Source organism: Gossypium raimondii, chromosome 6, assembly GCF_025698545.1.
Source record: "Gossypium raimondii isolate GPD5lz chromosome 6, ASM2569854v1, whole genome shotgun sequence".
Classification (NCBI taxonomy): Eukaryota; Viridiplantae; Streptophyta; class Magnoliopsida; order Malvales; family Malvaceae; genus Gossypium; species Gossypium raimondii.
This window is the reverse complement of record NC_068570.1, coordinates 18,452,517-18,465,768: the sequence shown is the minus strand read 5'-3', so window position 1 is coordinate 18,465,768 and position 13,252 is coordinate 18,452,517. Positions and strand designations below refer to the sequence as shown.

Here is a 13,252-nt window from a genome sequence, read left to right as displayed (position 1 = left end):
TTCCTCAGTTAGGACAAAGTGACATTAATTTTCTAGGAAAAGAGGTTACGAATGAAGAAATTAAAATGAAACTCTTTGATATGGCCCCGTTAAAAGCTCCCGGGAGTGATGGGTATCATGTGATATTTTTCCAGAATCAGTGGGATAGTATTGGGGGGACAATTTACTAGTGGGTCAAAGGAGTATTCAAAGGAAAGCCTATTGATCAAGAATTAAACAATACACTTATAGTTCACATCCCAAAGATTACTCAGCCTGAAGAAATTTCACAATTTCGACCTATTAGTTTATGCTCCGTTGTCTATAAATTGGCCATGAAAGTTATAGCCAATAGATTCAAAGTAGTATTCCCCAAATTATTTCACAAGAACAGGTTGGGTTTATTGCTAGCCAGAGTATCTCTGATAATATCCTAATTGCTCAGGAGGTTATTCACTCCGTGCAAGGAATGAGTAAAAAGTGGATGGTTGTTAAAATTGACTTAGAAAGGGCATATGATAGGATACGGTGGGACTTTATTGATGGCTCTATACAGGCAGCATGAATACTAGAATCCTTACAAAAGGTGATTATCTTTGGCATTTCAACATCCACTATGCAGGTTTTATGGAATGGAGTCTCTACAGAAAAATTCAAACCTACTAGAGGAGTACGTTAAAGATGCCTTCAGTCTCCTTATTTGTTTTATGTATGGAATGGTTAGGGCACAGTATCAAAGCAACTAAGATTTTTAGCGAATGGAGTCCTATTAAGCTTGCACGGACAGGGCCAACTTTATCCCACTTATTTTTTGCAAATGATTTAGTAATCTTTTCCAAAGCAGACACAAAGCATGGCATATTACTAAAAAGCATTCTGGATCGATTCTATAGTTTCTTAGGGCACTGAACCAATGCATAAAAAACTAATGTGTTCTTCTCTCAAGGAGTTGACGAAAATCTTAGTAACCAGTTAAGCAGGCTACTAGGCTTTCAGAAGGTCCAAGAGTTGGGAACATACTTAGGGATTCCACTATTCCACAAAAGAGTCACCAATGAAACCTTGGGGTTTGTGATTAAGAAGGTCAGAGCTAGACTATGTAATTGGGATGCAAGACAACTCTCTATGGTAGAAGATTCACTTTGGCCCAATCTATCCTCCTCGCTATTCCAAATTACTTTATGCAGTCCATGCGAATCCCGAAAGGGGTGTGTGAAGAGATTTAGCGCCTGACAAGACAATTCATATAAGGGTTTAATACAAGGAAACGTTGATTAGGGCTCTATGTGCCAGTCTCGTGCTTGTGGGGGTTTAGGTATTAGACATTTAGAATATCAAAATACTTTCTTCTTGCTAAAATTATGGTATAATCTCGTCACCAATGAGGAAGCTTTATGGGTTAGGGTGTTGCGATCAAAATTTGGGATGAGAGAAAGTATCCTTGAAAGAATAGCAAGAGGAAGTTGTTTAGTTGTTTGGAGAGGGATTGCAAAGGTTTGGCCCCTACTGAGAGAGAATTTATGCTGGTCCATTGGAACAGAGTCCTCGATCCGCTGTTGGGAGGATTCTTGGCTTCCAAAAGTAGGGTCATTAAAAATGTTTGTCTCTTCCATGGATCAACCAGTCACAGAATGTTTCTTAAAGACATGGTTGCAGAAGACGAAGTATGGAATTTGCAGGCCTTTAGGGAACGTTTACCAGAAGAAGTTATTAAAAAATTTGCAAACATTCCTCCTCCACACCCCCTAGCAGGTCTTGATAAAATCTTTTGGACGCATACAAATAATGTTGGATTTTCGATAAGAAGTGCATATCAAATTATTAAAGAAGACACATGGAATGCACGAGATGCTAGGTGGAAGGTCATTTGGAAGTATCAAGGACTGCATCGTGTTCGTTTTTTCTTATGGCTTGTTTGCAAACAAAGATTGCTTGCCAATCAGGAGAGAATTCGAAATGGCATTAGACAAAATATGTCATGTCCAATCTGTCATCATGAGATGGAAGATATTTTGCATGTCCTTGGGGATTGCCCAGTTGTTAAAGATGTTTGGAATTATTTTGTGCCAGGAAATTGTTGACGCATTTTTTTTTCGAGAATCTCTTAGATTGGATTATGACAAATTTGGGGAGTCCAGGATGGACGTTAAGAAATGAGGTTCCTTGGCCCACTTTTTTTGGTTTGTTTATATGGCGAATATGAAAAAATAGAAATATTTTTTGTTTTCCAAGGCATTTCTTGAAATTTCTTGAAAATTATCAAGATATCAGTGAGTTGGGCGAAACAATATAGCATAACATATAGGTGGTATTCGTCTAGAGAAAGCAATTCTAATTATGAAGTATTTTAGGACGATTTAGGAATGGTAGGGTAGTTGATTTTTTGCTTTACGTTATTTGTTTAGTTTGTTTTTTCACCAAAAAAACAGTTAACGGATAATGTTACTCATCGTTTAATAACTTTTCGATGATTAAAACCAAAATTTATTAATACTGGAGGGACTTGCAGTGTAGTTTACCCTTTGCTAGTAAAACACCGTAAAAGAATAGGGGGGTTTGAACCAACGGCATTAATAATACGTTCAATCTTGGGAACCAACGCAATTTTTAATCTGATATTTCCAGTTTTCTTTGTAAACAATTTTCGCCATTTTTTTCTCAACTGACCCATAGAAAATCTCTCCCAAATTCACCTAATACCCAGATTCCAACTCTTATTTTTGGTAAAAATCATGGAGGCAGCATCTTTATCTGGAGTTCTTTCATATACCAAACTCTCTAGTTCCAATCAATGCTATTCTGATGATAGATTTTCAAGGTAATCCTTTTATTTTCTTTGAACTGTTAATCAGAAGTTTAAGCTTTATAGTTTTTGTCTGAATGGTTTTTTTTTTTTTTGAACTTTATAGAACCTAAGATTGTTCTTAGCTCTTCTTTTTGTGAATCAAAGATGAAATTCTTGGATTTGTCCATTTCTTTATATATTTTTTTTCTGGTCGATTCCTTGGGGCAGACGCATTGCGTCTTTCTCACGACATTCATCTAATGGATTCAATGGTGTGAATAAGCCTTCATCTAAAGCCCTTATCAAAGGACCCTTTCTCAGTGATGGCCTAATTCAGAGGAGAAATCTGCATTTGCAAGCAATTTGCGGGGTGGGGGTTTACACATTGGGTGAAAATGATGATGTGGAATCTCATCACTCACATGCCATGGAGGAAAAAATTGGGGTTCTTCTTTTGAACCTTAGAGGGCCAGAGACACTTAAAGATGTTCAACCTTTTCTATATAACTTGTTTGCTGATCCTGTACGTTATTTTGCTTGTTCTTTTTTTTGTTTTGTGTGTGTGTATTTCATATGAACATTTGTGGGTTTCAAGTTACAATGGTGTTGAGGTGATGATGTTTCTTTGTGTAGGATATAATATGGTTGCCTGGGCTGTTTAAGTTACTTCAACGGCCATTGGCGAAGCTAATATCTTTTCTTCGAGCTCCGAAAAGTGAAGAAGGGTATGCTGCCGTTGGTGGCGGCTCGCCTTTGCGTAAAATAACCGATGAACAGGTAAAATCAAGTCCCTTGATTGTAGAAATTTGCTTGTTACTTTGTCCTGAGCTAGTGGCTTGAAAATGAACTATTGTACTTTTATATGGATATTTTTTTCCAAAATGAACCATTTTGTGCTTTGGGGAAACTGGCAAGTATATTTATAGTTTAAAGAACTTGTTGCAGGCAAATGCTCTTCGAATGGCTTTGAAGGCAAAGAATGTGAATGTCAGTGTATATGTTGGAATGCGATATTGGTATCCATTAACAGAGGAGGCCATTGAGCAGGTTCGTCTCTTAATAGCCTAACAAATTTGCGTGTGTTTTGAACTTGTATGATACCATATACGGAGAGTGAGCTCTTTTTGTTGTGCTTTTGTTGATATTTAAGGTTGTTGTTAAGTTGATTAAATCCTTACATGAGGGATACTCTTATTTGGTTATGCCTTTGAAGAACTTTATACCTCGTATATTAATTTGGAATTCTCCGTGTAGCATTGAATGATCTATCTTCAAATTCAATTCGGGTTATATACTGATTACCGATAAGCATTTATTATGTGCAACACAGATTAAGCTAGACAGGATAAAAAAAGCTTGTTGTGCTGCCATTATATCCTCAGTTCTCCATTTCCACAACTGGGTCAAGCATCCGAGTTCTCCAGCATATTTTCAGGTTGGTGTTGATAATTTGTGTTATAATTTTCTGCTTGACTTCATCCATCAGCGTTCCCCTTTGTGAATGGCTGTAATGCAAGTTATATTTCAGGGAAGATGTGTATTTATCGAGACTACCTGTTTCTGTCATCCTCTCTTGGTACCAACGACAAGGTTATATTTGTTCCATGGCTGACTTGATTAAAGAAGAATTGGAGAGATTTGCAAAGCCTGAAGAGGTTTGTTTGCTTACCGTATGGTCTAGTCTGTAATCTTTTATGCCTAAAGTCAAGGATTAGGATAATATGTATTCATTTGAACTTCAGGTCATGATATTCTTTAGTGCCCATGGGGTGCCTGATAGTTATGTTGAGGATGCTGGAGATCCATACAAAGATCAAATGGAGGAGTGCGTCTACTTAATTATGCTAGAGCTGAAATCTAGAGGAATTGGAAATGATCATACCCTTGCTTACCACGTTGGTTTTAGAACAAAGTTTCGGCTGTCACTCATAAAATAAGAAAAAAGTAATAAAAACTGTTATGCTCAACTTCTTCTTCATGCTTCCATACCAGATTCGAGTTGGGCCTGTGCAATGGTTAAAGCCCTACACAGACGAAGTGCTTGTTGAGCTTGGACAGAAAGGTGTGAAGAGTCTTCTAGCTGTTCCGATAGGTACATGAGTTGTTACTGAGGTAGGTGTGCTTTGAAATGCATGATTATGTAAGGGGAAAATATTAACTCTAGATCCATCTCAATTCCAGCTTTGTGAGTGAACACATAGAAACCCTGGAAGAGATTGACATGGAATATAAGCACTTAGCTCTTGAATCCGGAATCGAGAATTGGGGTCGTGTTCCTGCCCTAGGTTGCACCTCTTCCTTCATCACGGATCTAGCTGATGCAGTAGTTGAAGCTCTACCATCTGCAAAAGCACTGTCAGCATCAAGGGAAGCTGCTGAAGAAACCAACTACGAGCCAGTGAGATACCTTGTTAAACTGTTCTTCTGTTCGATCTTGGCGTTTGTTTTGCTACTATTAAGACCAAAGGTGGTATTTGCATTTAGGAATCATCTCCATTGATGAAAAAAATCATAAAAAAAGGTTTAATTGAAAGAGGGTATAGATAAGAATGAATGACGGAGATTTGTTTGATATACATACCATAGAAAGAGTGAAATAATAGTGGCATCCACAGAGAGTAAGAATTATGCTCGGCGATCCTCTAAATATTTGGTTCAACCATGGCTGCCATTATCTTTTGGTATGAAGATAAAAGCTGTGTACAACCACACTATATCCTCGTGAAGAAGATAAATCTGCCACTATTTACTTTAAATTTTTAAACCATGTTTCATGAATCGAGTTATATGAAGCCTAATCAAATCAAACTTGACGTCTAAAGAGGGATTAAAGAAGGTTACTTCAGTCTGGAGCATATTTCTAATACGTCAATTAATTCTCAAGAAGCCTCGTGTTTAGTTTTAGGAAATAAAAATCATTTTCGCTTCTCCAAAAACGACGAAAATTATAAATCAATAAAATATTGTTTTCATTGTTCTCACTAACATCGAAAATAATGACTTTGAATAAACTCAATATAAACACAAAAATATCTTTTTTTCTCAACAATCTTTCAAATAGGTACCAACCATGTTTTCTTTTCTTTTTTTATAAAATGAAAATTGTTTTCTAAACATAAAAACAGAAAATATTTTTAAAAACCAGACAAATCCTTATTTATTAAACACAGACTTAGGTACCCAAAAATAAGTTAATCAATTCAAATTTAAATAGTACAATTTTAAAGCATACTTTAAATTCTCTTTTGTTGTAATCACGGTATCTATAGTTCACCACATGGCAACTAACATTCTTAGATTTCAAATTGAAATAGCCTCAAATTGGGAGAAAATGGAGGATCTTATAACGAGTTCAAGCAAGGAAGAAATAGAATGATAGAAGCATTTAACATATAATTGGAGATGTTGCCATGTTTTTTATATAGTTGATGTTCAGCCCAAACAATTGCATTTACGGACAATATCCATTTTGCTTGCCTTAAGAGTGGTGAATTTTGGATTCAACCATAATATAAATGCATCATCTCAAATAAACCACTACTAATAACCACCTTGCATTTATACCAAAAGCACAAATAAACCAAATCCAATACCATTAAAAGCACATTTAAATATTCAAGTAAAAACACTCAACACACTCTAAGCATTGTCCTAAAAACAATGCAAAAACTAGACCACAAATTCAAAATTATAAAATCGTACTACGGCCAAATCAACTTTTGGGGGATGCCTTGGCAACTCCACCCTGGTCAACAGTTTTAGATGCTGGTGCTGCATCGTAATTTCCATTAGTGCTCCCACCAGCATTGTTGTCGGCTGGATATGTTGGAGGCTGTGAGTAACTACCACCATAAGAGGTGTTATAAGGTGCTCCATAACCAGCTCCATAGGTTGGGGCTCCATATCCAGGCTGGGCAGATGCCGCACCATAACTTGGTGGTTGAGCAAGTTGTGAACCTGTCTCTGGTTGACCATAACCAGAAGATGGCGGCTGTGAATGATATCCTGGCTGGCCATAACTTCCTGGGGTGCTAGGCGACTGTTGAGCCTGCCCATACATCTGGGGATTGGCCAAAGGTTTCTGCGTTTGTGGTTGTCCATATCCAGCTCCATAACCAGGCTGTGCTGGTGGCTGATTCCCATAGCCAGTTTGGGAAGGCGGCATTCCATAACCAGGTTGAGTACTTCCTGGAGGTGGATAACTTCCAGGGTTTGGGTTAGGCTGCTGACTAGTATTATACCCTTGTTGGCCTGTTGCAGACGGTTGGGTAGACGTAGGTGCCTGACCTGAATCCCCTTGACCACCTTGAGTTGGATTTGTCACATTACCGTAGCTCGAAGCAGAACCATAACTTTGCTGCTGATCGTATGATGATGGCTGCCCATAACCAGATTGATGGTATCCACCATAGCCATACTGAGAATAACCTTGTCCTGGTTGCATATAGCTAGAAGCTGGAGGTTGACTGTAATTGTAACCACTGTTATCAGCTGGAGTTACCGAATCACCAGAGGTTTGCTGCTGCTGCTGTGAAGGCTGTTGGTTATAGTAATCATAACCACTTGCAGCAGAGGTTTGCTGGTTTGGTTGTACAGATGACTGGTCCCAACCAGAGGCATATCCACCAGATGACGGTTGGGAAGGGTAGCCCCCATAAGGAGGCTGCAACATGTTGTACTGCGATGATGGGCCAGGATATGCCCCAGGCTGCAAATAACCATAACCAGGCTGTTGCATTGGAGGAGCCCCTTGGCCCCAGCTTGAGGCTGGTCTTGCTTGATAACCTTGCTGTGGAAATCCTCCAACCATTGATGGATTTCTCATACGGTTCTGCACAAGATCAATTCCTCAAATGACCAATATGTACTTTCCGATGATGATAGCACATAAACACATACAGCATTACAGAATATGCATATATATACAAGAGGCATATACAATATCAACTCAGCATAAAACTGCAAAAATAAACAAAATGTGTTCAGTGGATTTAATGGATTTGTACTATAGCATAAACTACGAAGAGTATAATGCCTACATACCGTATGGTCGGAGGAATTATTGAGTTTACTCCAGCAGAAGCCCATCATTTCCCTATTTGAAGTGAATGGGTGCAAAAAGAAAAAAAAAAAAAGAACCCCACAGATACTAATAGAAGCTTTTACATCATAGCAAAAGGAACTATGAACCCAATTGCCATATACAGGCAAGAAACTCTCACAGTTAAAAGTTCACTCTATATCATCTATCCAATAATCCAATTGATACATTTTAAAAAACAGAATATCAGATAAGGAATGCCAACGACCTAGATAGATCAACCAACATGCATTAAGCAAATGATTATCGCCTAGAACAGATCCTAGAATTCTCTGAACCAAAGAAGGGAAAAAAGCATTATAGGTATTACACTTATAAAATGAATATCTGCATTCAGATAAGGCGACTAACTGGTGGTCACAGTCAAGTTATGTTAAGATATCAAAACATGAACAAGGAATTCCCCTTTATGGTGATAAAACTTCAATATTTTTATCAAAATCTTAGCACAAATCTTTAGGAAGACTGAAGGACAATAACCATCAGTCTTCACCAAATTCGAACCATTCAGTTTGACCTCCATCCAAATAGTAAAAGACCATTTACCTTAATAATATATAAGAAAGCAACTGCATGTGAAGAGCTTGACAATTTGAACTTAACATGTAAAATTATAACTAAACCCATAAGATTTGATTTCAAGGGTACCAAGCAGTGAACAATGAAAACCACCATGTTATCCAGTTCCTAATATTAAGCTAGAACCAGAAGATTTTGATACAAAACAGCTACGAATCTCTTACAAAGTAGAGGACCTGCTCATCTTCCATTGGTCATTTGACACCTACAACAATTTCTCAACCAGCTGCCATAGCAACAAGGGTCACCACCAAAAAAACGTCTGCAACTCTCGAGATTTTACAAGTGGAACAAAGAGAAGAAGAGAAATAGATGATAATATAAAATCCAGTCCATATCTCAAAGCGACTGAATAACTACAAAGGGATAGCAAAAGCAGCTATAGAAGAATTATTCAGCATACTACCCGGAAGAAATATTATAACCTGCTTGTGCAAAATAATATTCTCCCTCAACAGGTATATAAATGTATAAGAAAATCTAAGAACTTGTTAAAATATAGGGGGAAAGTTTCAGAATATTGACCAGAAAAATGATTGACAGGTCATAATACAATAATATATATAGGAAAGAAAAAAGGTTTTGCTTGCAATTAAAAATGTATGGAGCAACTCTACAATATCCTGTACAGTGAAATCTCTTAACCAATGTTGGAAGCCTCAATAAAAGTGAAATTTCAAAAATCCTATCATTACTAATGTTGTCAAGACTAGTCACAAGATCACAATAATCAACATTCAAATAACAAATTAAACTAGAATAATTATTAATAGAACTAAAAGAATCTACTGCAGTAGGCATGCATGTTAATCGTACAAAACAAACACAGGCAATTCATATAAAAGTGGCAGACATAATTTACATTGAGGAAATACTTTCCTCCTAACATCCACTTCCAAACATACCTCACTTGTGACCTCATCAACCAATTCTCTTGCATGTTTAATCTGTTCACTTGTCCCATCTATATGTAATGTCCTTTCTGTTGATGTATCACCTGGGGGCAAGTGCAAAGGTATCACCTGCATAATATTAACAGAGGTATTTCCATCACAAATGATATGTTTAGGTGCAATCACAACAAGATCCAGAAGAGCATTGTATACGGAACAAACTGATTAGAATACATAAAAGTCTGTTAAAAGTTAGCGGATATAGAACAGCCATGCATCCAATTCCTAATAATAACTTCCAAATATAGATGAAACTAAGATTCAAACCTGAATACGAGCTCCAGTTCTAGCTTGCATGTTTTTAATTGTTTCACCACCTTTACCAATCACCAGACCAACCTGAGATCATGCACTTATTAGTACCATCTTAAACAAATTCATTGAAGTTGAAATGTTGAATAATACTTTTACACCAGTATACCTTGTTATTCGGAATCTTCATTTCAAAATGTTCACTTCCAGCCTGTCCTGTCAATCGCCGGGAAACTATGCCAGAACCCCCTGTTTCAGCCTTGATAAAAAATTAAAAGGTATAAATTATATTGCTCATATTCTGCATAGCAGCAATTCATCAATTTGACATAAATAACAATAATTAAAAAAAAAGGATAAATAACCTCAGCAAGAACATCATTTATCAACTGCTCTGCCTTAGATATTTGTTCAGCAGTACCCACAAGCTCTACAGGCCTAGTCACAGAATTAGGGTCAGCATCCATATCTCTTTGGACCTGAATCTTTGCCCCAGATTGTAGTTGAAGATATTTAATGGTTTCTCCAGCTTTCCCGATTATAACACCGACCCTGTTTTGAGGAATATCAATCTTTTTGCTACTACCATGGTAGCTGCCATACGAAACCGGTATAGCTGAAGGAGCAGAATTCGAAAGAGGTTTTACATCTGCACAACATCAACGCTTTTAACTTCAACACGCTATGGTAGCTGAAGGAGCAGATTTTGGTAAAGGTCTTTACATTTGCACAACATCAATGCTTTTTAATTTCAAAAATCATGCAAGGAGAAGCAGCCAAAACTCGAAAGCTATTTTACATCATTAAAAGCTCGAAACTCTAAACACAAAATCCTAGAAGCAACAATCTCATTAAAGAAAAAAAATTCGCTATCAAAAAATAAAAGGAAAGCTATACCAGAAGGAGCGGAGCTAAACCCCTTGTCGTGATCAAAACCACCGCCGGAGCCGTTTTCAAAACGAGGGCGCTTGGGCTCGGCCCCAGCGGAGGCGACGGAGGCAGTCAGGCGAGCAGCAATCTCCTGAGCTCGCTGCTTGGCCATCTCGATGCCATCGAGCGGCGGCGGAACGCTGTTGTAGGAAGGAGGAGCCGAATCTGGGGAAGAGAAACCAGTAGGCCTCCTAGCGCCGGAGGGGAGAGGGGGTTGGTCATCGTATTTACGCTTGTTGCTGCCGGCATCGAGACCTGAAGAGTACTGTGCTTCGTCTGCCATATCTGTTTGCGCGAAAGAAACCCTAGATTAAGAAAATGGTAGGATATTATTATGTGATGTAACAAGTAGAAAATTCATTATTTTATATTTATATTATGTCCTCGAGTGAGCTGGATTTTTCTCCTTCGGTTTGCGGTTGGAATGAACCGGATCGACCCATTAAATTCAAACTTAATAATTTTGACCGGTTCGACCAGGGAAGCATCAAATTGTTATCAACATTATAAATCGTATAACAAATTAGTTATAATTTTCAAATAATTTTAAACTTTAATTTGGTATAATTATACATATTAAAATTTGATTGCGCTTTAAATGTATATACCAAATTTTAATTTTGATTCAATCATATATATATTTATAAAAATAAATACATCAATTTATTTTATTTTGAATAAATATAATTATTTTTATATGCAGTATATAAACATAAAATAATGCTACATCAATAAATTGTATTAATAATTGGTGATAATTAGATCATACATAATTTTAAAACTTATCCTAATATTTATAAATACTTAATTGATTAAATTGAGAAGAGATAATATAATTTATTTTTTAAATCGAATTAATAGCCGAATTAATCAATTTATCGATTCAATTAAAAAAATTTGTTCAATTAATCTATATCGATTTTTTATCTAATTGATTTAAATCCACTCTCCAAATGAATGACTAATTTCGAGGGGTGCTATTAATGAGATAAAATGCGAAAAGTGTCCATTACTTTTATTTTGCTACTCCCACATGACACATGACTCAAGAGTGAGAGAGTTGACTTCTGCTCTTGCCTAATTTGATCTCAATCTTTATGCTTTTACATATTTAAAGTTTAATACCTTAAATGTTTAAACCTAAAAAAGAAAAAATCCATTCTACCTTTTTAATCTCATGATTTTAGATGTTATATTCTTTTGATTTAACATTCAAATCTAGTTTGACAACACCATGAGCAATTTTTTTTTTTTTTTGTAAATAAAACTGGCATTCATAGAGAAGACAAAACAGACAGCTAGCAATTCAAAATCGGAATACATACCGACAAACCAAAACAAACGGCTAATACCAAAACCAAAAACCAGACACAGAAGAATACCAGCAGGCTTCCGAGCAAATCAGCAGCAGAATTCCAAACAATCGGAAGAGAAAACTTCACAAACACACCAGGAGATTCTGAGAACCTTCTCCAAAGAAAAGAAACAATCCCCCACCCAGATCAGCCCCGGCTAGACCACGCTTGTCTATCCAACTCCGCTACCTCAGCAACCAAAGGGGGTGCCTCTCCAACCCAAAAACAAGGGTGCTTCTGAGTCCGACCCACCATCGTCAGTTCATGCGCTGCTCTATTCACCTCCCTAGGAAAAAAATTGTAAGTAACCTCAACCAAAGCTTCAGCCAAAACTCGAATGTGTTGAGAAATAGGGCTGAGAATAGATCGATCTTAAAATTTGTTTCTAATTTCTTGATAACAGTAAGCGAATCGCCTTCCACGACCACCTTCCGAAAACCCATGTCCCAAGCAAAATAGAGAGCCCTTTCACAAGCTCTCGCCTCGGCCACAAAGGCATCAGCAACATCGACAATCGGGTACGTACATGCACCCATAATCAGTCCCTCAGAATCCCTAGCAAGGACCGCTGAAATAGAGAAATTAGAGTTATTCTCAAAAGAGGCATCAAAATTTAACTTTATAATCCCAGGTTTAGGAGGTCGCCACAATCCATTTCTTTGCATACCAGTAGTCAGATCTTTAGCTTTAGCGAAACTTAAGTCTTGACCATAGCTCTGAACAAAACCCACTAATTCATGGAACTCGTACTTTAATCCTTCATTTACAAACTTGTTTCTCCTGTACCACAGAGCCCACAAAGAGATAGCACTAAGTTTCTTAGAGTTACTGTCCATTGCTAAAAAAGCACTAACAAAATTTGTTATTCTGTCCGAGGTAAATGCATCAAAGTTCACAAACAAGTTTCAACTGAAACCAAAGCTGCCGCAAGACGCTACAATACCATAAGATGTGATGGGAATCTTCCGACTTTGACTTGCACAGTGGGCACGCCGAGTCAACCCGCAATCTTCTTCTTACCAGGTTCACATAGTGAGGCACATAGTTTTTAAAGAGACGCCAAAGATGAATCTTTATTTTTGTAGGGATCTGAAGGTCCCATATTGATGTAAAAATTTTGTTGTAGTTCTCAATGCCAGTAAGCTGGTACAAACTTGTAACCAAAAATCTATACCCGCTCTTCACTGAATATTCTCCCGATGCATCGTGTCTCCAAACTAACAAATCAGACGGCCCTCGCCCAGCAACTGGAATGTTGGTAATACGTCAGGCCTATTCAGCATCAAAAAGTTGGTAGATGACTTCCTTTTTCCAGGTA

General features: G+C 37.3%; 2 protein-coding genes and 1 pseudogene across 2 annotated transcripts; 1 reads left to right on the top strand and 2 right to left on the bottom strand.

Moving 5' to 3' along the window:
- The first annotated feature begins 2,570 nt into the window (after positions 1-2,570).
- On the top strand, positions 2,571-5,297 carry LOC105772300 (ferrochelatase-2, chloroplastic-like; annotated as a pseudogene).
- A 1,043-nt stretch (positions 5,298-6,340) lies between these two features.
- On the bottom strand, positions 6,341-10,919 carry LOC105772298 (uncharacterized). Its single transcript, XM_012593597.2, has 6 exons — positions 10,547-10,919; positions 10,015-10,298; positions 9,819-9,908; positions 9,665-9,736; positions 9,350-9,466; positions 6,341-7,595 (listed from the first exon to the last, which is right to left on the bottom strand). Exons 1-6 carry the CDS (start codon positions 10,860-10,862, stop codon positions 6,477-6,479), a joined length of 1,998 nt encoding a protein of 665 aa, XP_012449051.1. The 5' UTR covers positions 10,863-10,919; the 3' UTR covers positions 6,341-6,476.
- Positions 10,920-11,853: 934 nt separating this feature from the next.
- Positions 11,854-12,770, bottom strand: LOC128041686 (uncharacterized). The gene is made up of 3 exons (XM_052631986.1): positions 12,244-12,770; positions 11,962-12,046; positions 11,854-11,877 (listed from the first exon to the last, which is right to left on the bottom strand). The coding sequence occupies exons 1-3, from the start codon at positions 12,768-12,770 to the stop codon at positions 11,854-11,856; spliced, it is 636 nt and encodes a 211-aa protein (XP_052487946.1).
- Positions 12,771-13,252: the final 482 nt, after the last annotated feature.